The 23,204-nt window shown below is 34.4% G+C and overlaps 2 protein-coding genes and 1 long non-coding RNA gene across 3 annotated transcripts; 1 reads left to right on the top strand and 2 right to left on the bottom strand.

Moving 5' to 3' along the window:
• The first annotated feature begins 694 nt into the window (after nucleotides 1-694).
• LOC122305235 lies at nucleotides 695-1,955 on the top strand. The gene is made up of 2 exons (XR_006241058.1): nucleotides 695-886; nucleotides 1,586-1,955. It is a non-coding gene; the product is annotated as an uncharacterized LOC122305235 (long non-coding RNA).
• On the bottom strand, nucleotides 1,434-9,839 carry LOC122305234 (oxysterol-binding protein-related protein 1C-like). The gene is made up of 10 exons (XM_043117608.1): nucleotides 9,083-9,839; nucleotides 8,590-8,952; nucleotides 7,010-7,109; nucleotides 5,882-6,309; nucleotides 5,130-5,285; nucleotides 3,924-4,091; nucleotides 3,709-3,849; nucleotides 2,910-3,140; nucleotides 2,705-2,818; nucleotides 1,434-2,342 (listed from the first exon to the last, which is right to left on the bottom strand). The coding sequence occupies exons 1-10, from the start codon at nucleotides 9,632-9,634 to the stop codon at nucleotides 2,175-2,177; spliced, it is 2,421 nt and encodes an 806-aa protein (XP_042973542.1). The 5' UTR covers nucleotides 9,635-9,839; the 3' UTR covers nucleotides 1,434-2,174.
• An 8,098-nt stretch (nucleotides 9,840-17,937) lies between these two features.
• On the bottom strand, nucleotides 17,938-20,034 carry LOC122305768 (flavonol synthase/flavanone 3-hydroxylase-like). Its single transcript, XM_043118318.1, has 3 exons — nucleotides 19,461-20,034; nucleotides 18,763-19,090; nucleotides 17,938-18,342 (listed from the first exon to the last, which is right to left on the bottom strand). Exons 1-3 carry the CDS (start codon nucleotides 19,928-19,930, stop codon nucleotides 18,130-18,132), a joined length of 1,011 nt encoding a protein of 336 aa, XP_042974252.1. The 5' UTR covers nucleotides 19,931-20,034; the 3' UTR covers nucleotides 17,938-18,129.
• Nucleotides 20,035-23,204: the final 3,170 nt, after the last annotated feature.

Below are 23,204 nucleotides of genomic sequence, written 5' to 3' on the forward strand. Positions count from 1 at the left end.
TATTACAGGAAAGGTAGTGAAAGCACTTTGGGTCAATATAAGTTCAAAGCACTTTGCTCTGTGTGTTTTGTCAGTGTAGTGTTCTGTGTTTTGGGTGTTGGAATTGGAACGCTACAAAGAATTGGAACTGGAATTGGACTTGTATCTTGCATCGAGTGGGTTTTATTTTTGGGTCCACTGGATGAAATTTAAACACTTTTTTTCTTTACAAATACCCAATACAACGCAAATTCAAAATAACTGGATTTCGTCCGCCAATTAAATGAAATCTGTAAAATATGACAACTGACAAAAATAAATTAGAAAAAATATGTTATTATTTTAATTAATAGATAAATAATTCAAACCGGGAATAAGTTTTGAATGAATGAGCTAAATGTAAAGTCACGTTATATCATATAAATTATCACGCAGACTAGCTATCTTACGCTATCTTCGGGTGGCGGGTAGCGAAGGCTCTGTAGTCGTGAATCAGTTCATACTTTTTAAGGATAATTACTACTTTAGTATTGCTCATTTATTATTTATAAAAGATTTAAAGTTTTTTATTATTTTTTTAAAAAATATTTTTTTAACATCTTTAATTATTAAAAATAATAAAAAATATATAATTTTATTAATAATTACTTCTTTAATTATTAAAAAAATAATAATTAGATAATAGAAAAGTTGAACCCATCATTTCCCTTCTTTTGACTGGATGGTTACAACTTACATCACTGAGTGTATCGACTGCCGGGTCTTTTCTTGACGGCTGCTTTACGTTCCCATCGTAATCCTTTTCATCAATCATCATCATTACCTGCTATGTAACCATGCCGCCACCCTCGAAAATCCCATGCCCAAGCTATCGCGGCAGCGATCCCACTCCGAGCTCTGCCCCCAGGTTTCTCTCTCTCATCTTTTTTTCCCCGAGTATTTCATGTTCGGTTGTTTTTTATTGAATTGCATTTTATATTTCTTTTCTAACTTTTGCTCGATTTGCTACTGAAGTTCGGATTCATGTGCATGTTTGTCTAATCATATGCTCTTGAATTTCAGATTCTTCTATATTTGTCATTGGAAGTTGTCTTCTCCTTCTTTTAAAGTTTGAGATATATATATATTTTTTCTTAAGAATTTTTAAAGGTTATTTTATTTTAATTGATAATTGTAGACATTTCATTTGTATTGGATTTGGGACTCACGTTTATAATGACATGATCAAAGTTGAACACACACAGGTCAAAATATGTTGAAAAGCTAAACATGAAGTATTTTCATATTGAATCCTTTTAATTTCCTAGTCCAATTCTATCAAACCTATTATATTCAGGAATCCTCTGGACAGAAATATTACCAACAAGGAATCTCTGTGCTGCCCTGCCCACTTAGGAAGAGTGAGTCATGCCCATTACCCGGGAGGTGAAACACGTTGAAACTTACACTGTGGCTTGCTGTTCAGAATCCTTGATACTTCATCACGTCCTGCTTTATAAATGAAAATTTTGGATAGTACTGAACATTTTAGGGTCATCAGTAACAAGCTAGCTCGATGCTTGTCAAACAAATGTATTCTCTTCTGTAATATTGGACATCAATTCAGGTAAAAATGTCTATGTACGTGACCCTGCAAGCCAACCAAGTCCACGCCCAGCTAGGATTAAGCATGCATATTGCAGAGCAGGAAGTGATGTTACCAGCAGCTAAGCGTTCACAACTTGGGAGAGTTGGGTATGACAAGTTGGAGAGAGAGCCTTCAACCAGGATGAAATTATTTGAATTGGGGGGCACCATCTCTACACAGTTTATTGCGTTTCATGTGGCCTCTTGAACTGCTTGGTGGCGAGCATGAAAGCTCATCTTCCGAATATTTTTTGCAGAAATAATTGAAGAGAAGAGATTGATTTTGTAAAGAAACAAGGAAAAATAGTCTAAATGGTTTAAGAATGAGAAATGATATTTGTCGTCATAAAGTGCATAAACGTAATGCACTCATTTTAAAAAAAGTGAGTAAATATGAAATTCACATAAAAAAAAATAATCTTTTAATGTTGGACCCTACTTTTTAAAAGAAGTGTATGATGTTTGGATAACCATCACTGTATTTAGCATTACTCTTAAAGAATGGTAAGTGGATTGGGAAAAAGAGGTTTTTTCGTTTTATTTCCATTTCAAGGTGGGATAGGAAGGGGCTAGTCAAAACTTTGATCAGTTGAGAATTGGCCAAAGATATTAGGGCATGATTCCCAGTTAAGCCTTTCCCTCGCTTCCCAGTAACCCCCAATATAGCGGTAGGTATTGTTGCTGCTGTCCTTTTCAAACCATCTTGGTTTCCAACCCTTCTCTTGCATTCCCCGTGCCTGCAAAGTCATATTTGACAAGATTTCCATATTTTTATCATGTATGGTTTGAAAACAATCATATATAGATAATCTGGATAAATACACTTTTCACCCTCATACTAACTTGAGCATTGCACCCCAAACTGACAGATTGCCCTCTCAAAGCACTAAAAACTTATACTTTGCACTTTTATTAAGATCTGAGCATCAAGATTGCGTATGTCAATGGCCATAATTGAATTGGAGCACAAGGGTTAGTTTTTGATAGTTCGAGTGTGAAATGTCTTGGTTTTGGTAGTTTGATGCACAGCGTATAAAACTCCTAGTAGGGTGGTGTAATTTTCCCTAGATAATATTTAAGATAGACATGAATTATATACCTGTCGCTGTCTCTGTTCTAGCCGCAACTTCTCCGCATTGGCCTTTTCATACTCCCCATTTTCCAAATACCTCTGATCAGGTCTGAGTCTTGAGTCTGTTGGTGGCAACTTCTCCTGTTTATCAAATTTAATGACATCGGTAATGACACTATAATTTGTTCTTCCCATTACAAAGGGAAGAGGAAGAAACAGAAAAGGCAAGAACCTTAAGTCCAAGTGTAAGCTCATTCAGCGTAATGGCAAAGCGTGTTAGGTTATATCTGGTTGGATATTCGGATGGCTTGCTCCGTTTCCATAGCAAACAGGGTTCCAACAATGACCCTGACCCTTTCCCTTTCCCAGGATTATCGCCTGTTACATAGTGCATGCTCTCATCCCATTTTCCGATCAAAGTTGCCGTTGTTTTACCATTCTTATCTTGGACGGTACCTTGTACCTGCAATGCAACTTAAATTACAAACAGAAATAATAACAATGCTCTAGTTTTGCTAGAACGAGAAAATTATGCAATGCAGATGCTAACCAACTCACAAAGCAATGGAGATACATATTATATTGGATGCCAAGGAAACTTTACAGCCTGTGTCTTGGATCAAAAATTTTCCTCAAGCTTGTTTTCATAAGGTAATACCTTTTCTTGTTTAAGGGAAGATTTCATCAATAACATCTACTCCCACATCATCTGCTGACCTCTAGTATAGTTAAATCACCAATTCCATTTCTTCACTTTCTTCCATACCTTTTCGCATTCTTTTTTTCCCCTCGTTTTCTTCACTTATATGCTTCCAGCGTGCCAGGCCCCCTTTCACATCTTATTAACAAATACCAATCCCAAGGAGAAACAAATTATCTAATAAAAATACTCCCATTCACATATATGCACGCTCATCAAAACACATTGAAAAATCTCTTCACACATGCACAGACACATTTGCACTAACTTCCCAAACGCATGTGCACAGAGAGAGAGAGAGAGAGAGAGAGAGAGAGAGAGAGAGATGCACCTGGTGCGGATTTCTATCAATGATCGAGTGCTCCTTAAATTTTAGTTTACATGAGTAATCACAATTCCCCTCTATGCGCATTGTACCATAGTGGTCGCAGTAGTGTTTTCCTATAATGAGGTTGTAAATCGAAGTGGTTACCTGACAGTAGAGTGTCAGCTATTAGCAGTCAGCTTATGGAAAGTGGAACTGGGCATCTAAAGTAAGAAGAATACCTTGCTCCACTGAAAAACTTCACCATCATCAAACTCCAAAGTCAACAGACCAACAGGATCCAGCTGAATCGAACGACCCCAAAATTTACTTTTTAAATTGCTGTCTCCCCAAATTCTCCAGTTGCGCCCCTCACAATGGCATGCAATAATCATTGGGTGATGACTAACCTATCTCAAGATGAACAGAAAAAATGATTGAGTCTTAAGTACCAAGAGATAACACCAGAACATTTTACTATTTTACCAGATGAACCATAAAAAATGCTAGAAACAAACTATTTAACACAGTACAAATGAAGATACCAAATTCGTTAAGGTACAATACGAGTTTAAAACCTCGTTTAGTCATATAGATAAGATGAAATGAGAGTTGAAAATTGAATTAAACATTGTTAGAATATAATTTTTTATAATTATTTTTGTTTTGGAATTTGAAAAAGTTGAATTGTTTATTATATTTTGTGTGGAAGTTTGAAAAAGTTGTAATGATTAGATGAAATAAAATGGTTTGTGTAACCAAACAAGGCCTAAGAAAACACCTGCTGCCAAATATGCTAAACCAATTTCTTTATGCTATAGCAAATAAGTGGCACGTGATGAAGGAGATATTATGACATCTATGCATGGTTACAAAAAATCATTATTTTTTTATTAATAAAACAGAATTAGGATTTGCAGAGACATAATAATGAACTAAACACAAACTACATCAATTACTCATATGCAACTTTTTCTCTTAAATGTTTCGGGACACAAATAATTTCCCATTGTCGTTGAAGAAGATCAATCTTGATTACATTACTCACGAATACATTTGGATGTTAACCAAGTTGTCTGATTCTTAAAAGATAATGAAAATCGGTATATCCCCTAGTGAACTTGAGTCGTTGTGCCCTTAGAGTTTTTCTAATAATACATGATATTGTTAATTCTAAAAAAAAAAGATATTTAAATTCTGCTTGCCTCACAACATCACCAGTCCGCTCTAAGCAATCTTCTGACTCATAACTATTTTCTAACACATAGTTGACTCAACATCCCATCAAGCAATAAACTGAAACTCCTAATCCAGGGCTTCCATGATGGTTGATCCAGATATGTATTGCTGGTTTTATGTTATGTATATGATATTTCCTAATATATATAAAAAAGTATCATAGTGAAATGTATGGAACATCAAGAAACATTCTAACAGTGAAAAAATACCTTCTCGGAGATGAAACGAAGGCCTTTATCTGGAAAATCAGCTTCGTATGTCTCACCCAGTAACGGATTAAATGGTTTGCAAGTTCTTCCATCTGTAGAAGCATATCCTGATACTGCAAACGCTGCTACATTTAGAATCCTCATAAGGCCATTACCCTACATGTTTTTACCAAGGACGTTAAAGAAGTCCTGGAAGGATATAAACTGGCTGCAACAAAGGCATCACAGGGTTGTGCAAAACAATAAAAGTAACCAGTAAAATTAATCAAGCGAACAAAAAATGAGAAGTTGGACTCTTAAAAAAATATAAATACCAAACAAAAAAATGAAAGATGAATTTGGACTCTTGAATAAAAGATCAGATTATCAGAACCCATAATATGAACAGAAAAGAGCAGGCGAACATCTTGCCAAATTTGAAGGATTGAAGCCACCCACCTCCAAGGCTCTAAATCTAACAGCTTCAGTAATATGTTAGTTTTATGATTAGACAGTTTTTACAAACTTTCAAATGCTGCAACCGGCTGTCTGTAGCTGTGCACAATAACTAGCACCAGTAATGAAAAGAATCTAGCACAAGGGAGCCTTCTCACTTTTCTAGTACATTCAATACTCAATGAATGCTACTAGTTTAAGTATTAACAAAACGATGTACCAACATATAACTATAGAACACATGGAGTTGTTTGCAACTAAACAACTTTCAGGAAGGCAAGCAATAATAATATAAGTTTTTGACTTAAAAAACTTACCATTTTACCCCATTCATAGGCACGATCTAGCAAGTATGAGTATTCCAGATCTTCATAACATTTCTGTAAAGAAGAGATGGGCTCATTAAAATAAACTGGAAGGCAGACTTTGGCAAGATCCTTCCCAATATTATCTTTGATCATTGACCAAAGACTAATACCCTTTTCTTTTTCAACTGGTTCAGGCAATTTCTTACGGCGCCTAACATGAGGATACTCATGTCCAACTCTACTGAAACAATCAATGCCATATAGATCCTCTTCGTCATCAGAACCAAGTGGCGATTTCTGAAAATCGGATCCATTACTTCTAATAGAACTGGAAGAAAGAAAATCTCGAGTATCAAAAAATGCATTGTCTTCATCATCAGTTTCTTCGTCTCCCTCATGTCTGTCAATGTCATCATAAGAATCACTTGCACTTCCCTCTGAAATACATTTCACAAAAACATGCTGGGAGTTGTTAAAGTTTTGAACACAGAAGTACTTACAGGATGAGTAAATATAGCATACAAAACAAAAGAAATAATGCACGAGTCTATTATGGTTTCTCTTCTACAACTTTTAAAAAACAAGACAACGGGTTCGTCAGTTTATAACAGCAACTCATCAAACAGAACTCGGTTAAAAAGGGTAGCAAAACAATATAGAAAGAACCCTCAGAATGTCAAAATGTAACTGCAAAAAAAGGAGCGATTAAATGTATACAGTGACAAGACAAGCTGAACGGATGCCACTAAACATATAAGAGGCATACTCAGAAAGCAAGCTCTCTTGTAGACCCCAAATTTATGTTGAAGGATGAAACTAAGTGAACAGAGCATACTGCGAGAACTAATTCCTCTAAAATCCAAGTTAATTCACAAGACAATATATTGGAAAGGGAATCCAAACTCACTTTTTCTAAAGAATCATTTTTGTATAATTTTACTCCAATTCCTCCAGCATGAGTACATGCTAACGGCTTCAGATTTCCTACCTGAACTCCAAGGACTAGAGTCGAGAGAGATAAACAAACAAAGAGAGTCCCATAGTATTTACTCAGGTAGGAACTCTGGGGGATCAAAATCCCATTCTAACTATGTAAAAGGTTTTAAAAAACCCTAGAAAATAAAGTTAATGTCATACCGCTGTACTTCTCTTGCCTTGATCTAAAGGAACTTACTGGCTCCAATGCTTGCCTTTGACTCTCATCAACAAGCGTGTTCTCCAAGTCAACCTTTTCTGTCTAGATGAAGCAATAGATAAAAGGATTTAACAGCAAAAAAAATTGAAAATAAAAGACCCTCATAGAATCACCTCATAAGTTCTATAGATGAGAGAATGCTGATTCAAGAAATGGATTTCAGGTATGACAAATTTATATAACAAAACATCGAAGACATGAAAAAAGAATGAACAGAAAAAAGTAAAAATAAAAGAAGGGATAAAAATCAACGTCCAAAGGAGAGAGAGAAAAGTTCACCATGCCAAGCATTTTGACGATGTTATCTATAAAACGGTGGAATATTAAAAAAAAAAAAAAAAAAAGACACAATTTTAAGGCAGATGACAAAATCTTAGATTGGAAGATGGTGTCACTTTATCTCATTTTATCTTATTTTATAATTATAATTTTTTTATATTTTTACAATATAAAATATAATAAATAATTTAATTTTTTCAAATCTCAAAATAATAATAATAATATTTTATTTAATTTTTATCTAAAATCATTTTATCTCGTCTCTCAATCTAAATCGGCTGAATATAGATTTCTTTGAGAAATGGAAGAAAAAAAGGTTTAAAAAAACTGGTCGAAGTAGACATTTAATTACTGAAAACAATTTCTTCTGTTTTTTTTTAAGAAACATAAATTATCCATTCTGCATTCGGAAAAACCCACCCTTCTTGTTTTGCAAAAACCACGCAAGTACATATCACATTCCCGCCTGAAAGGAAACTAATGCAACTAAAATGTTTGCAGTCGCCCCACTTGTGACGCTATAAAACAAGCGCAATAACCCAAGTGAATGAAACCACACCACCCCGCCCCCCACAACAACACCAAACAAAAAAAACGAACAAGAGTGCAACATAACACTACTATGCTTGGTAGGGAAGTCTTTTGTAGGATGGAGAGGAGTGAGAGGTGACAGTAGAGGAAGAGAACATCAGTCTTGACGACGCCAACTCATGATCTACAGAAAAAACTAGAACCCAGGACCAAAGTTGACTATAAAACGAGTAAATTGAATCTCCACTAGCAGCTAAACCACGGAAGCATTATTTAGACACCCTAAAATCACTATAAATTCAGAAATGTAGCAAGGGTTGACGAAACATGTAATCAGGGCAAAAAGGGAAGACGTCAAGGAAATCCAGAATTTACATTCCCATTTACATATATTCAATAACTTTCATGTCCAGATTGTGTTAGTACATACTCTTGTACAACAAAGAAATAAAGTAACTTATATATAACGCTGATAAAACTGCGTATTATGTCCAGATTTGGTTCGAAATTTCACGCTAAATGATAAATGATGGAGTTGATTTTGAACAAGATGCACCGAAAAATGGAAAATAATAAAGTTAAAAGGCAGTAATTAAGTGAGATTGAAGAGGACTGATTTGGGATGAGTCAAGAGCACAATCTCAGATTGAGATGTCAAACCCAATCAGAAACTGAAAATGAGAATAAGTCTGTCAAGTGTAGATAATGCTACCTCCAAGTGACGCAATGTGTCAATGAGTAACAACTGCTTCTGCTTGAGGACCACAAGGTGCTTATGCATCTCTGAGAGCTCACTCCTCATAATGGTCTCGCTATCCTGGATGGCGACCTCGCTCACCCCCTCCTCCAACAGTCGCTGTCTCAACTTCTCCGTCGAAAACACCGCATTCTCCGCAGCGGGCGCCATCAGCTCAGCATTCGACACCCGCGGAAACATGTCCTTCACCGCCTTCAACGCTTCCACCCACGATGCCCTGTCCTCCCCACACTCTGCCCTCAGATGCAGCCTCTTCTTCGTCCCCGTGTACACCGAGAACCTCCTCTCGTCCGACTTACTCTCCCGAATTGAGCACACCTATGAACAACACACACACACACATCATCATACATCATATATATCACATCACATTGCAACAAATTTCCATTTGATATTGTTTCCGAAAACCGCTGTTTAATTAACGAAAACTGCTTCTAATCAGACCAACCTTGAGGTGGATTTCACCGACGGGTTTACGGACTCTGGATTGAGAGCGGGTTCGGCGGGAGAGTCGACGGATGGAGTCTTCGCCGATAACCTTCGATCCTCTTTCGGTTTCGTGATTGATCGTGATCTTATTAGGGCCGTGGATTTTGAAATAGGAAAGAACACCGTCCTGGAGAACGAACCACCGGGAACGCCATCCCCGGCCGTAGTTGACCCACTTGTACAGAATGCCGGAGATCCCATTCCCGACAATGTCGTTGATCACGACCCCCCGGTGATCCCGAATGGACAGCTGCCTAGAGAACCACTCCGACGCTGAGGATTTGGATCGCTGGATCAGACGGTTGTCGTGGTCGTCGTCGCCGTTATTGGTAGGGATGCGTAAGCTATGGGAGGACCCAGCGTTGCGGCTAGGGGTGGGTAGCGATCGAAACGACGTCGACCGGTGTTGCATGTTCAGGAATTCCGATGAGGAAGAGGAGGACAGATGAGTAGCGGCGGCGGCCTGGGTAGTGCGATCCGGTACGGGCGCGACGCAGCAGAACTGATACATGTTCTGGATCCGACGACTAGAGAATGATCATAATGAGTTGTTAACGGTGGTGGCTCGCCGCGAAAATCGGGCGGTAATTTGTGATAATCTGTTTTCGAAATTTCTCTTTAAAGTGATAACTATGGTTAAATTTCAAAAGTAAAAATTATAGATATATATATACACACATATATAAATATTTGATTAATTAAGAAATTATCAGGAGATGGCGACTCCGAAAACTCCGACGGAGAACGAAATGGAATAGAAGAGTTGGGGGACGCGGTTTGGATTTGACTGGTTTGCGACGACGACTTGGCGACGTAAGCAAAATTCCTCCGCATGCATGCGTGGGGGAATGCCAAAAGCCAAAAGGTCTGGTCTCTATGTATGATTCTAAAAGACCTGAAAACTGAATGCTATGAGCAATGTCACTTCTATCTTTACTTCATCTCATTTTTTTCTGCGAAAATTATACGAATTATGAGAAGTGTTATTTGATATCATGCACTCTTGACATAGTATAATCCATATTCTCTTATTCATTATAGATCAAGTGACTAAAGAATTATACAATTAATGTATACCATATCACTTTATTGGATATACTTTACGCACTAGTTTGAAAATAAAGTCTTTCTTCCTCAAAATATAAATTGGGTTTGCCTGCCTTTTTTTAATTCTTATTTTTTCTAACTTACAACTGGGGTGCATAGATTGGGCTTTTTGTCTTATTTGCAGACCATAAGATATAAAGTCTTTTAGATCACACGTGGACTACTCGAAGTCTCAATCTCGTTTAGATAGGCTTTTAGACTGTTTTGAGGCATTTTCTGGGCATCTTCCTTTGTTGATCATGGGCCCATTTAACCTTTGTGCTCGAAATGGCTTTCCAGTCCAGCCCAAAATTCTTTCCACACATATCAGTTATCTTAATCGAGAGAGAGACATTTTAGTTAGGCCTGAAAACTGATTCCATCGGAGTCAGTATGCCCAATGCTGACTCTGACTTTATCAGAGTAATCCAAACTCCGAATCCGACCCTTGTAAATTCTGCTTTGCCAAGTCGAAGTCGAATCTATAACCACCTGGCACCAAATCACAGATCTGTGAACACAAGATTCGCAACACCCAATCATAGATCACAAACAACCCATCACATATCACAACTAGCAACCGTGAACCACCCAATCAATGAAATCATCCAAAAAATAAACCAAAATGCATATGTAAAATCGGATTAAAAGCAAAACAATAAATCCAAAAAAAATTGACACAAATTGAGACTGAAGAAACTAGGATCAAGAGGCAGAGGGTCTTCTTGATGTCTGCACGACGGAGGAAGAGATCGAGAGATGAGCGATGGGTGACGAGTTGGAGGCTAGGGTTTTTTCAATGAAAGTTAGAAATTGAGGGAGTGAGGTTTTAGATGGGTCGAAGTCAAAGGGGTATTTGAAGGATGACTTTTTGAGGAGGAGGGAACAATAGGGGTGAAAAAAAAATTGGCGAATCAGTAAACCATAACTCATTGGTCCCATTCTAAATCAGTTTGGTCTTATACCGATTCATTTTTTTTCAAAACCGATCGAAATCGATCCGATTCCGGTTGTCATTTTTTTAACACCGAGCCAGATCGATTCATATAAATATATATTTTAATTTTTTATATTATATAAAATATATTTTATATTATAAATAATTTTATATCTAATATATGTAATTATGTATAAAATAGTATTGTATTATATGCTAAATTACTAATTAAAATAACATTAGATTTTAAAATCTTATATAAATAACTATATATTATCACTATAGTTTATAGTATTAATAGTTATATTAATACAATATCACTATATATTATAATATACTACAATATATTATTACTATATTGTTATATATTAGAACATATATATCATATTATATATGCTATATATATATATATATATAATATACCGAAAAATCGAATCGAATCAGACCGAAACTGGTAAAACCAGAAGTACCGGTTTAGGATTGTAACTGATGCAGTATCGATTATTCAAATCTCAAAATCGATATATACCGGTTCGGTTATAAAATATGTCCAAAACAGGACCGAACCGGACCGATTACACACTTAGGGAAGAGATTATGAGGCGATGGGCGATGGGCAACATGCTGGAGCCTAGAGGTTAGAGTTTTTTTTTCGAAACAATGAGGGATTGAAGGAGACTGAGATTGTAGGGGGCAAGGGGTTAAGATAACATATTAAAATATATAAAAAAAATAAAAAAACAATGCCGTTTTGCAAGGGAAGTAGAAATGCTAAAATATTCAACCAAAACGACGCTGTATTTATGGTAAAACAACGTCGTTTTGACTTTATTTGGGCTTGCTGCATCAATTTTCGGCCATTTTGAGCTTCTAAACCCAATTTCCCCTCCCCCCCCCCCCCCCCCCCCCCCCCCCCCCCCTTTGTTTCAAGTGTTTTGGGCCTTTTTTCCCCTAAATTCTAAACTGATAACACTAAATTTTATTTTAATCTTAATTTTTATTTTAGGTTTTTAAGTTTTTAACCCTAAGTATTTTTATTTATGGTTTTTATAATTGTTAGTATTGATTATTATTAGATATTAATTATATTTATCATATTATACTTTATCATACTATTGTGTCTAATTATATGTTATCAACTTATACACCTAAAAAAAAAAACTTATCATTATATTTATGATTTTTATAATTTTTTCCTTCACTCAATTTAATTGTTAGTATTAATTAATAACAATAATGATTTAAATTGACTTGTACTATATTATCTAAAATTTCAATAGAATTATTATACTAGTGTAATTATACATTGGTATTGCATATACTATAACTCTATAATCTAATTATACATTATTATAAATAGACCTGTACGATAGGGTTTAAATAAACAACAAAATGGCCTTTTGCAACCACTTCTTTTCCCACGACAAACCATAGTGAGAATTCCTTTTGTTATCAAACCAAGCTTGTTTGTGAAAAGTGAAATGAGATGTTGCAGCGACATGCTCAGCCATGAGAGTGTCTGTGGTAAAATTTTCCTTTTACAGCGAAAGTTAGTCGTCACAATAAAATTTCCTTCAAATATTCACTGACTATAAAGAGTAAAGTTTATTTAGACGAAATCATTTTTGTAAACAAATCTCTCTTATGTTCAATCATAACCCTTTTTCGCGAGGATAATAGAGTCTTCCCTCCCAATCTCATTCATTTTGGCTTTTCGGTGCAAACCAACAGAAGATCTACTACACAGTCAGATGTTTGGGCTGTGCAAATTAGGGTTGAGGAAATTAGGATTGATCGATTGGGGCTTCGACAATTTTGCACCGACCAGAGAGTTGGCGTCCACGACTTTGGCATCTCCCACGACTAGCATCCGCCCTTTTAGTTCCTCAGAAGACACGACCCTCCCTTCCATTGTGGCTTCATATAAACTTCGTCTCTTCTAAATTTATTCCCTCCCCTGTCGTGATATCATTGACGTGGAGATAAAGCCAGATTTGAGGTTTCAACAAGGCATAAAAAAGTCATCTCCTTGAAGAGGTAGCTCAAAGCCCACTGGTACTACTTGGTAAATCTCATTAATTTTATTTCTTCCTTACTCATCTTCTAATATCTTCTACATTATTTCAACTAATTTCATTTCAGGTAGACTCCCTTCACTTAGCTGTAGAAAAAGATTGCATGCAGTAACTAGTAGAGCTAATGAATGGGTCTGGCCACCTTGCTTCTGCCGACATGTAATAACTCAGGTAAGGAATTCCCATGAAGTGATGTTCACTATGATGTTGTCAAAACTCATGAATCCTTAGTGTATCTCTATGAGTGTGTTCTGTGGTGGACCCCAAGTTTCATCACTTACGGTGTTGTGATGTACGCGTTACGTAGGGAAGGGAAATTATCTATGGCCTGTGACTTGGCAAGGGAGATGATTAGAAAGGGGTTTCTTCCAACACTAGTTGATATTAACTTGCTAATTCAGCCTCTCGGTTGAGAGGGAAAAAGGGATGAGGCTAAAAGTTCATGGAGGCATGTCTGAACAAGGGATGTGGTAAATTTTACCACTTTAATTCATGAGTTTTGTCATAAGAATGATTTGGATGCTGCTCTCTCATTGTTTGATGATATGTCTTTGAGCAACAAACATCCTGATGACCCATGCTAATAGGCCTGCCAACCTAGTAGTGATGACCTAATAGGCTCTATTCTATTAATCAAAACCATAGTCGAAAGTATTACGACTTCGTCAAATATAGCCCACCACCTTCTCTAAAAGTCTGACTATTTTTTCCCAAAGGTGAAGGGAGAGATATGGAGCATACAAACAAAGACATTTTGCATTTCAAGCGCAAGAAGCCCTCCACCTCACCATTGAGTCTCTATCTTTCTCTCCAGTGGTTTGTGAGGCCAACTTGACATATATGTATCTGATTTTGAATTCCTTGTCTAAGTCCATGGGTGTTGGTATTTTGTGCAGAGTCCATACTTCTTGTTTGCAAAAAAGACTCAGTCGCTCATCCCCAGAAGCCCCTCCCTAATGGAAAGCCCCCCAAATGCCAAATGGATGAGATATTTTCTTCACTTGGTGTACACCACTAATGACACATGATTTGATATCACTAGCATGTATGTAGAAGAGTAAGAGATTGGTTCCAGCGAAGTAATTACTCTAAACTAACAGAGTAAGTTACCAACTTTGCTATTGTTCCTTAGTTTGTCATCTCTGAAATGCATTATAGACTTGTATTTGCCACTTGATAACTGGTTGCTGGATATAAGGTGTACATTTTAATTGGGTTTGGTCATTATATAAATAACTATATATAGTTGGACTGAATTTGGGTTAGCCAAAGAGTTTGTATTCATAAGGATTTATGGATATTTCATTGTAGTTTGGTTTATGTAATTAATGAAGATAGAAGAGCATGCTATGCCTTTATACATGCTTGTATTAAAAAATGCAAGTAAAAAAAAGGGTAAATGCAAGAAAAATGTATGGCAGAAAACACTACTTTAAAGTATTTTGGTTATGGTAGGTTTGTATGAAAAATCTAGTTATTATTATGATCCAGGAGTCCGGTTATTATATAAATAAAAATAAAGATTTTAATAGTGGTTGGAGTATGTTTAAAATGTGCTTGATGGTGCACCTTAGATAGATGTAAAAGATGGTCCAATTATTCGTTCTGGAATTAGCCTCCCATGGAGTTCAGTAACAGTTTTAGTGACACAAATACTATTTGTTTTGAGTTTTGTGGTTGTATGTTTGATGTGATAAATTTCACAGGAGTCATTACTTTAAAAAAAAAAAAACTTAATTACAGTCATGATATCATGGTTTCTAGTATACTTGTGGCACAATAGATCTTAAGGTGACGTTGTAAAGCATACCTTAGAACAAGGTTAAAAAAAAGAGTGTTCTTATATGGATAACACATTTAGTGGGCTTAACAGCAAGATGTATTAATTGATATACTAATATGGTTTTCTGTTAAACTGGTGGAATGTTAAACTGTGATTTTATATGGTTTTCAGGTACTTAACAGCATGATGTTGTGCGTATGGATGAAGAGCTTTGTTTGCCCAAAGTTTTACTGGGAAGATGAATTGAAATTGGATCTTGTGAATTCCTCATGTGTTTAGAACCCAAAATATTATGTATACATGGATTTTATTAAGCATTTTGGATTGTATTAGTTGATTACACAGCTATGACTTGGAAAAATGTAGGCTTCCCTCTTTAACTCCCTACCTTACAAACATTGATGTATCTCCAACCATGAGTTGATGTATTTCAATATTGGAATGATGTTTTTCAAAGTGTTATATATATATATATATATATATATATATATATGGGTGCAACTAGAGAATTTGGATCCAAGTACTTGGCATTAGTGTTATGTGTGTGTGTGTGTGTGATGGAAGATTCAATAATAGCCTACAAATCTAGCATTTTGATATAAGCATAATATTGTGAGAAAAGACCATTTTAGAAGAGTGAGAAATGGTCACTTCTAAAATGGTAAAAAAAACTTACATTTTGCTGTAGTATTTTTCACAAATAAACAGGTGACAAAACTCTATTCCGACTAAATCATATACCGAGAAACTGTATTCCAACTAAGCCACCAAATACAAGGGTGGCAAAATATCAATTTCAATTTTTTTTTTTAAGTGAGCAAAATTTTTTTCTCCCAAACAAATATGATGAACAATACTTTTTACTGACAAAATCAAATAGTCCGAAAAATTATATTTCCAACTTTTACTCACGATTGACAATGATGTGGAATGTATGTATTGCCATGAAATAGTGTTATGTAAAATACTCTTTACCCACGAGGTCATTAGGTTTAGTGTATTTTTGTCCATTATTGATGAGAGCCTTTGGTCAAGAAAGATGTATTCACACGAAATGCATTCATGAAATATAAATTCCACCAGGACATTTCGTGGCAAAACTAGTATTTTCCACCAACACAAACTAATTTGAGTAACCATTTGCCATGGAATTTATTGGCTTTTTCCACGATCTAGTTGGTGGGAAAACATTACAATCTGTCACTAGTTCACGAATTAGTGGGAAAAAACACTTAGTATCATAAACTTTAAGTCATTAGTCTCTCACAGATAGACTTAATGGAAAAATAGCATTTTCCACTACAACTATAATTTTTCCGAATAAATACCCTTGCGACAAAAACCAACAAATGTTGTAGTGACAATTGTTAGTAGTTATACTTTTACTGTAGTATTGATTGTAGACGTACAATTACATATTGTTATACTAATAGTATTACATGTCATTAACTTGTTATACTTGTATTATATTAGACTACTAATGTCTAACTTATTCCTATTAAAGTCTATAGACTTTGTACTACAGTGATTAACTACATATTATTATATTAGTTTTTAACTTATTTTTAATTTAATGATATATTAGACTCAGTATTATATGTTATTATACTAGAGTTATTATATATTAGTATACATGTTAATATGTTATTATACACATTAGTATTACATGTTATGGGTCAGGCTACTATGCCGCCCAGGCCATTATTTTTTCAATTTTCTTTTTTATATATTTTTAATATATTTAAATATTTTTAAAAAATAAAAAAATACACCAATACCATTAAAATCACTTCTTTTAATCACTAAGTAAAAAATAAATAAAAAATTGCCGAGTAGTACATCTTAGGCGGCATAGTTTCTTTTCCCTACATGTTATTATACATTATTAGTATAGTGATTTTTAACAATTACTCTCTAGCTAATGTCTAATTACATGTTATTATACTACAGTATTACATGTTATTAAATATTAACTTAGTATAATATTTTATACTAATATTTAACTTATTCTTATTATAAACTTATACTATAGTTTTAATTACATGTTATTATATTAGTTTCTAACTTATTTCTAATTTAATTATATACTAGACTTAGTATTAGATGTTATTATACATTAGTGCTTCTATGCTTGTACATGATTAGTATTACATGTTATTATACATTAATGTTTATACATTAGTGTTACATGTTATTATACATTGATTATTATATATTACTCATACATGTTATTAAAATTTTGTTGTTAAACATTAGTATTGCATGTTATTATAAATTTATATATTTGTGTTTATACATAATACATAGTATTAAATGTTATTATACATAGTTATTATATATTAGTATTACATAGTATTATACATTAGTGTTACATGGTAGTAATAGTATGTTGTTTATATATACTAAATTATTATAACTCAATTTAGTCTATTTATACTATAGTATAGATAAGTGTATTATTTTAGATACATTTGTTCATACTAGTATTTAACTAACTATATAAGTTATAGTTATATAAAATATATATGATTAATAAATATAAAAAGTACATCTATTTTTATAAAAATATGTATAATATCAGAGTCAGGGGATAAAGACGGAGTTGGACATGAGTTGGAGTCGCTATACCACAATCTCTAACTCTGAGTACTTTTTGTGGGAAAAAAAAAATTCTGACTCCAACTAGGACTTATCGGAGCATAGTCGGATTTTTAGATTTTTGTTTAGTCCTAATTTTAACCACAAACAAATTTATCAAAACTAAATTCATAAATTGGCATGGCTTAATCTAATATATTAAATTATAAAGCTACTTTTATTATTATAAAGTAAATTTAACGTATTATATATATGAAACTATATCAATTGTGGGTTTACTTTCGATTTCTTTGTCATTGTAGCATTTATCTAATCTAGCTACCACCATGGAGAAATTGAAAAACAAAATCATCCCTGACTCATAAATACAAATTAAAAACATAATACGTACACACACAAACAATGTCAAAATCACAAACAATCATTGCCAAAATCACAAGAAAAAACAGTAGAACCCTTTTAAGGCCCTTATTCGAATATTCCCGGCCATAGTCATAGTCGTAATTAGGTTTAATTAATTAATCTGATTACTGGGGAAGCTTGTTGAGTTTACAATAAGCATAGTCCTTGAATTTCTTGACCTTGTACTTGGGAGGGTTTGCTTCATTAACAAGTTGAGGAAGAGGTCCGACCACGCATTCCCTAGGTGGCTCCAAGAATACAGGCCAAGACATCCTCGCCTTTTCTTTATCCACTGTGGTACGGTGCAGCACGCCCTTGTATATACCGTTGCTGAGAATCTGCGTGCCAAGTACGTAATTAAGTACCATGCAGGATGAGTACTGTCTGTGATCTCAACCGTTAATTAATCAACTAAATATCTATCTCTATATATAATACCAACCAAAATAAGTTGACCATTTTTAAACTAAGAGAAATGATATTTAAGTGTAATTTTTTTTTTTAAAAAAGTAAATAAATATGAGATTTTTATAAAAATTAATTATTTTTTAATAATAGTCACTACTTTTTTTTTGAAACAATGCGCAATGCTCGCACAACTTAGGACGATTATATTTAGCATTATTATTTGCAATGCGTACTACATGACTACAGACGACCTGATCACCCAATTTACAATCGAGTACATGATGTATTGATAAATTCTTAGTTGTCAACCAAGAGATCACTGAAAAGAAAAAGTGAAAGAAAATTATAACCTCAATCTGGTCACCAATGTGGATGATCAGGGCATTGGGAATATACTTGGCATCGATCCAGTATTCATCCTTGAGAACTTGGAGTCCAGGGACCTCGTTAGGGACGAGAATGGTTATGGCGGACAAATCAGTATGAGCAACCACTCCCAGTGCGAGATCAGGGCGAGGACATGGTGGGTAATAATTTATTTTCAGAAGGTATTCTATCTCCTCCCCACCGGCTGCTTCTTTCAGTACATGCCTTCCAAGCCCTAACCCTAATGACAGGCTCTCAAACAGCTTAGCCGCCACCTCACGCATATATTTTGCATACACTTCGTTCGCCTCTCTGCACCACGCAGAAAATTAGTCAATTTATTTGCTGTCAGTTATTTTCTGTCAAAATAACTATATATTTCATGATAAAATGAGAGATTTTCATCTTAAATAAACTTTTCGTCGTAAATAATTCGTCGTAAATATTTTCTTTTTCTTGTAGTAATATACGTGTATATGTAGTGTACAAATACAGTGCCGTGATCATAGGCCGGTTATATGCATGCACCCAATATCATTAATGCGATGATTATCAAATAAGTAAAAAAATATCAAATAAGTTTTTAATCTTATTAAGAAATATATATGGAAGAACTATTATTAAAGATCAGATCATAATAAATACTGATAAATTAATAGCATTTCTCGAGAACAATATAGACCTGTAAGAAGGAGGGTTCTTTGGCCAGAACTGGTAGTTGATGCATGTCTGAGGCCAAATCTTATGGAAAAGATGATCCACCCAAGATTTCTTGCCGTCGAGATCTTTCTGCAGTTTGGTTCCGTAGCCCTCAATGCTCTGAGAGGATGAGGGCCGAGCGTACACTTCTTTTTCTTCCTGAGGGAGTTGGAAGAACTCTCTTCCAACAGCCTGTAATTTGCTTATAACATCAGTAGGAATGCCATGGTTCACAACTTGGAATATCCCCCACTCCTTGCTGGCATTCGCAATGGAGCGGACTAGGTTTTCTTGATCCGGGTCGCCGAGATCGATGGTCGGGATTTCCGGGACGGGTCCCCGGAATGTGGTGATAGCAGGCTGTTCTTGCTGAGGCCTAACGAATTCTGCAGGGATGGTATCAGTGGCAAGAGCCAAGGAATTAGCAACAGCTTGCACTCTCTGCACCTCCATTGCTACCTAGCTAATCCCACTTTAATTTTCTCTTTTTGGAGTTATAAATTCCCACCAGCTCGTAGCAAATTATAACGTCTGAGTTGATCAGTTTATTACATACTAGCTACGTGTGCGTGTTATATAATTAGTGGGGAGTCATGAAACTGTGGTTTTGCCGCAAGAGAAGAAAGGGACGGGGAAAGAGAGCGAGGAGGGGGAGAGAGAACGTGTAGGCACCATGTTCACTCGATATTGGAACCAACCACGTAAAGGACGTGAGGTTATCATGTATGTTATATATGGTTCGGTTGTCCTTTCTGAAGAATTCCTTTTTCTTTTACTTTGAAATTATTTGAAAAGAAATGTTATTTTTGATCATCTTCAACTAATTATCAACTTCAATCGTGTTAGTTGTGTTATATTTTAAAAGATACTGGTTTTGGCCTTGATCAAATTGGATAGGAAAAAGTTTCCATCTCCAAATTAGGACAGACATATATGTATATACATGATTTATTCTACTCAATAGTCCTACACCACGTACTGACTCAGGAAAATAATAAAAATAAGTGAATAGTATAGGGTTGCTGAAAATAATATTTTTTTATATGTATATATGCTAATTTTTAAAATTAGATTTTTAAAAATATATATTTATCCCATGCTCAATGGACATTAATTTATCATTTTTATATTAGGTTGGAAGACAGCCCGATTTGAAAGAAAATTTTATCATTCATTTAAATAGCTGATATATAAAATTACTTACAATATATTATAGCAGCTAATATTATAAAAAGAATTAAAATCAAGAATAATATTGCTTGAAAATAACGTCTTATATATAGTTTACCTACCATTGAGTTTCTTCCCTTTTCCTTCCATTGAAGTAGGTGGTACCTGAAGGGGATAGAAAAGCAGTCTAGATATATTTCAATAGGTCATTATAATTAGAAGACAAGTGGGAAAATAAAAGAAGGGACAAGACAAAAAAAAAAGTAAAGTGTCAGAGGAAAAGAGAGAACTGACAAAAATAAAATAAAATAAGTTAAAAGGAAAGCAAGTCATATACATAAAAAAAAAAAAAAGTGACATAAAGATGAAATTCTAACCAACAACTCAGAAGGCCTTAATAAAAGGAATATAGGAAGGAAAAATTGATAATCTTCAACCTCATGACGAGATTTTCAAAAATATTATCTTTTCCAAGCAAAGGAATCTCCGATATCCATTATATAGAGAGAAACACAAGACCATGAGAAACTGTAAAATACATATATTATAGTAGATTTGTTCTTCAAATGACCCATAGACATAGGTCATGTGTCAAACTACGTAAATTTATGTGTCTTTATTTTTATGTATATTTTTAGTATTATTTTTTTATTTACTGTTACGGATGCTGTATTGACTCCTCAAACTGCCACCATGGCATTCAGACCAATTTGTCGAGACCAAGACCACCTCTGTGGGTTGGGAATGATTCTTTCTCCCATTTCAGTCTATTGTACGATATTTGGTGTTGACAATACTAATTCACATTTAAATTTTGAACCCAATAAACATGTAATTAATTAAGATAAATAATATTTGTAATCGTGGAGTCATGTGTAAGCGTTACACAATTCTTTTTAAAAAAATTAATAAATATAGGACTTACAAAAAAATAATAAATTTTTTAATTATAAATTTTACTTATTTTTAAAAAAATTACATGATATTTACGCATTTCATAAATATATTTAGAATTATATGCCAATTAAACCACCTATTTATGATCATCCAAACCATCGATCCTCAGACAGCGGCCTACACTACTAGCTAGCTAGGGAGTTGATCCTTTGGGTCCGCGTGCTTAGAAAACAAAAAAAATTAGGCAGGCATGCATGCATGCATGCATGATGGCCGAGTACTACTTTTGTCAGTTTGTGATACACCTATAACTATATATTTTATAACTTTACATAAAATGGAGGGTAATTTATAATATTAAAATTTATTTTTAATGGAATGTCATGATTGCGTTAGTTGGTTAAAACTAAGCTAGGTAAAATAATTGTAAAGAAATTGTAAGATTTTGGTTGTGAATATGTTACATTCTCATGAATATATATGTTGCATCACAAAGAGAAAGACAGAGAGATTTCTCATGACTTGAAGCTTATACTAAATTTAGGTGAGATTTGGATAGTGAATTGAGATCAAATGAATTGAGAATATGAGATAAAAGTAAAAAATTGAATAAAATATTTTTAAAATGTTATTTTTGAATATTATTATTATTTTAAAATTTGAAAAAGTTGAATTGTTTATTATATTTTTTGTGAGAATTTGAAAAAATTATAATGATTAGATGAAATGAGTTGAAACCATCTTTGTATCTAACGTAACTTAATTTTCATGTCCTCCAACATATTGGTAAGAGAATGTTAGGTTCATTATAAGAAATACGGCCTTTTCCCAATGAGGGGATTCATGGCAAAAAGCCTACTTTTTGTGGGAAAAACTCTATTCCCACAAATTGTTGTTGTGGGCAGCTCGTGGCGTAAAACTCATCGCAAAAAGTATTATAACCCACAAAAGGTTTAATTCATGGGTAATACATATGTTTTCCTACGACGCATTTCGCAGCAAGAGCCAATGTAACTCATTGCAAAAGTACATCTATTTTCATTTATGCTTGTAGGAGTAGGAGTAATTACCATGAGAGGTACTGGTGAGTATTAGTATTACCCACTAGAAGATTTGTGGGAAAAGTTTCTCCCCGCCAAAAAAAGAAGTATTTGCCGCGAGTTGTCTTCGTGGCAAATGCTAGAAGAATTCAGAAAAAAATAAAATAATTATAAAAGTAAAAAAAAAAAATGAGGTTGAGTAAAAAATGAGCATAAAAAAATGTCAAATATAAGACAAAAATATATATACAAACCTCCAAGATTCAAATTGACACTAATAACACTTTCTAAAAAACAACTAGTTAATTCTTCTAACATGTTTACAAGAAAAACCTTGCTGCCCACGTAATTCAATCCAACACAAGTGTATAATCATAAACTAAATTCACATATCACTAGACTGGTCTGCTAAATAACTGGAGATCTTCCTTTAATCCACAAGACTCAGTTCAAGCCAGCCAGTTCAAGTCAGATGGAAGGCCTCTTCTGGGACTAAAGGTCTTCAAAATGGAGGCTCGATAAGGGAATGAATATAGAAGACATAATTGAGTGTATTGAGTCAAGTTTAGTAAATACAAAATTACAAGTGAAGGGATAGTAACCATGTAGTCTTAATTTGT

Source organism: Carya illinoinensis, chromosome 3 (assembly GCF_018687715.1).
Source record: "Carya illinoinensis cultivar Pawnee chromosome 3, C.illinoinensisPawnee_v1, whole genome shotgun sequence".
Lineage (NCBI taxonomy): Eukaryota > Viridiplantae > Streptophyta > Magnoliopsida > Fagales > Juglandaceae > Carya > Carya illinoinensis.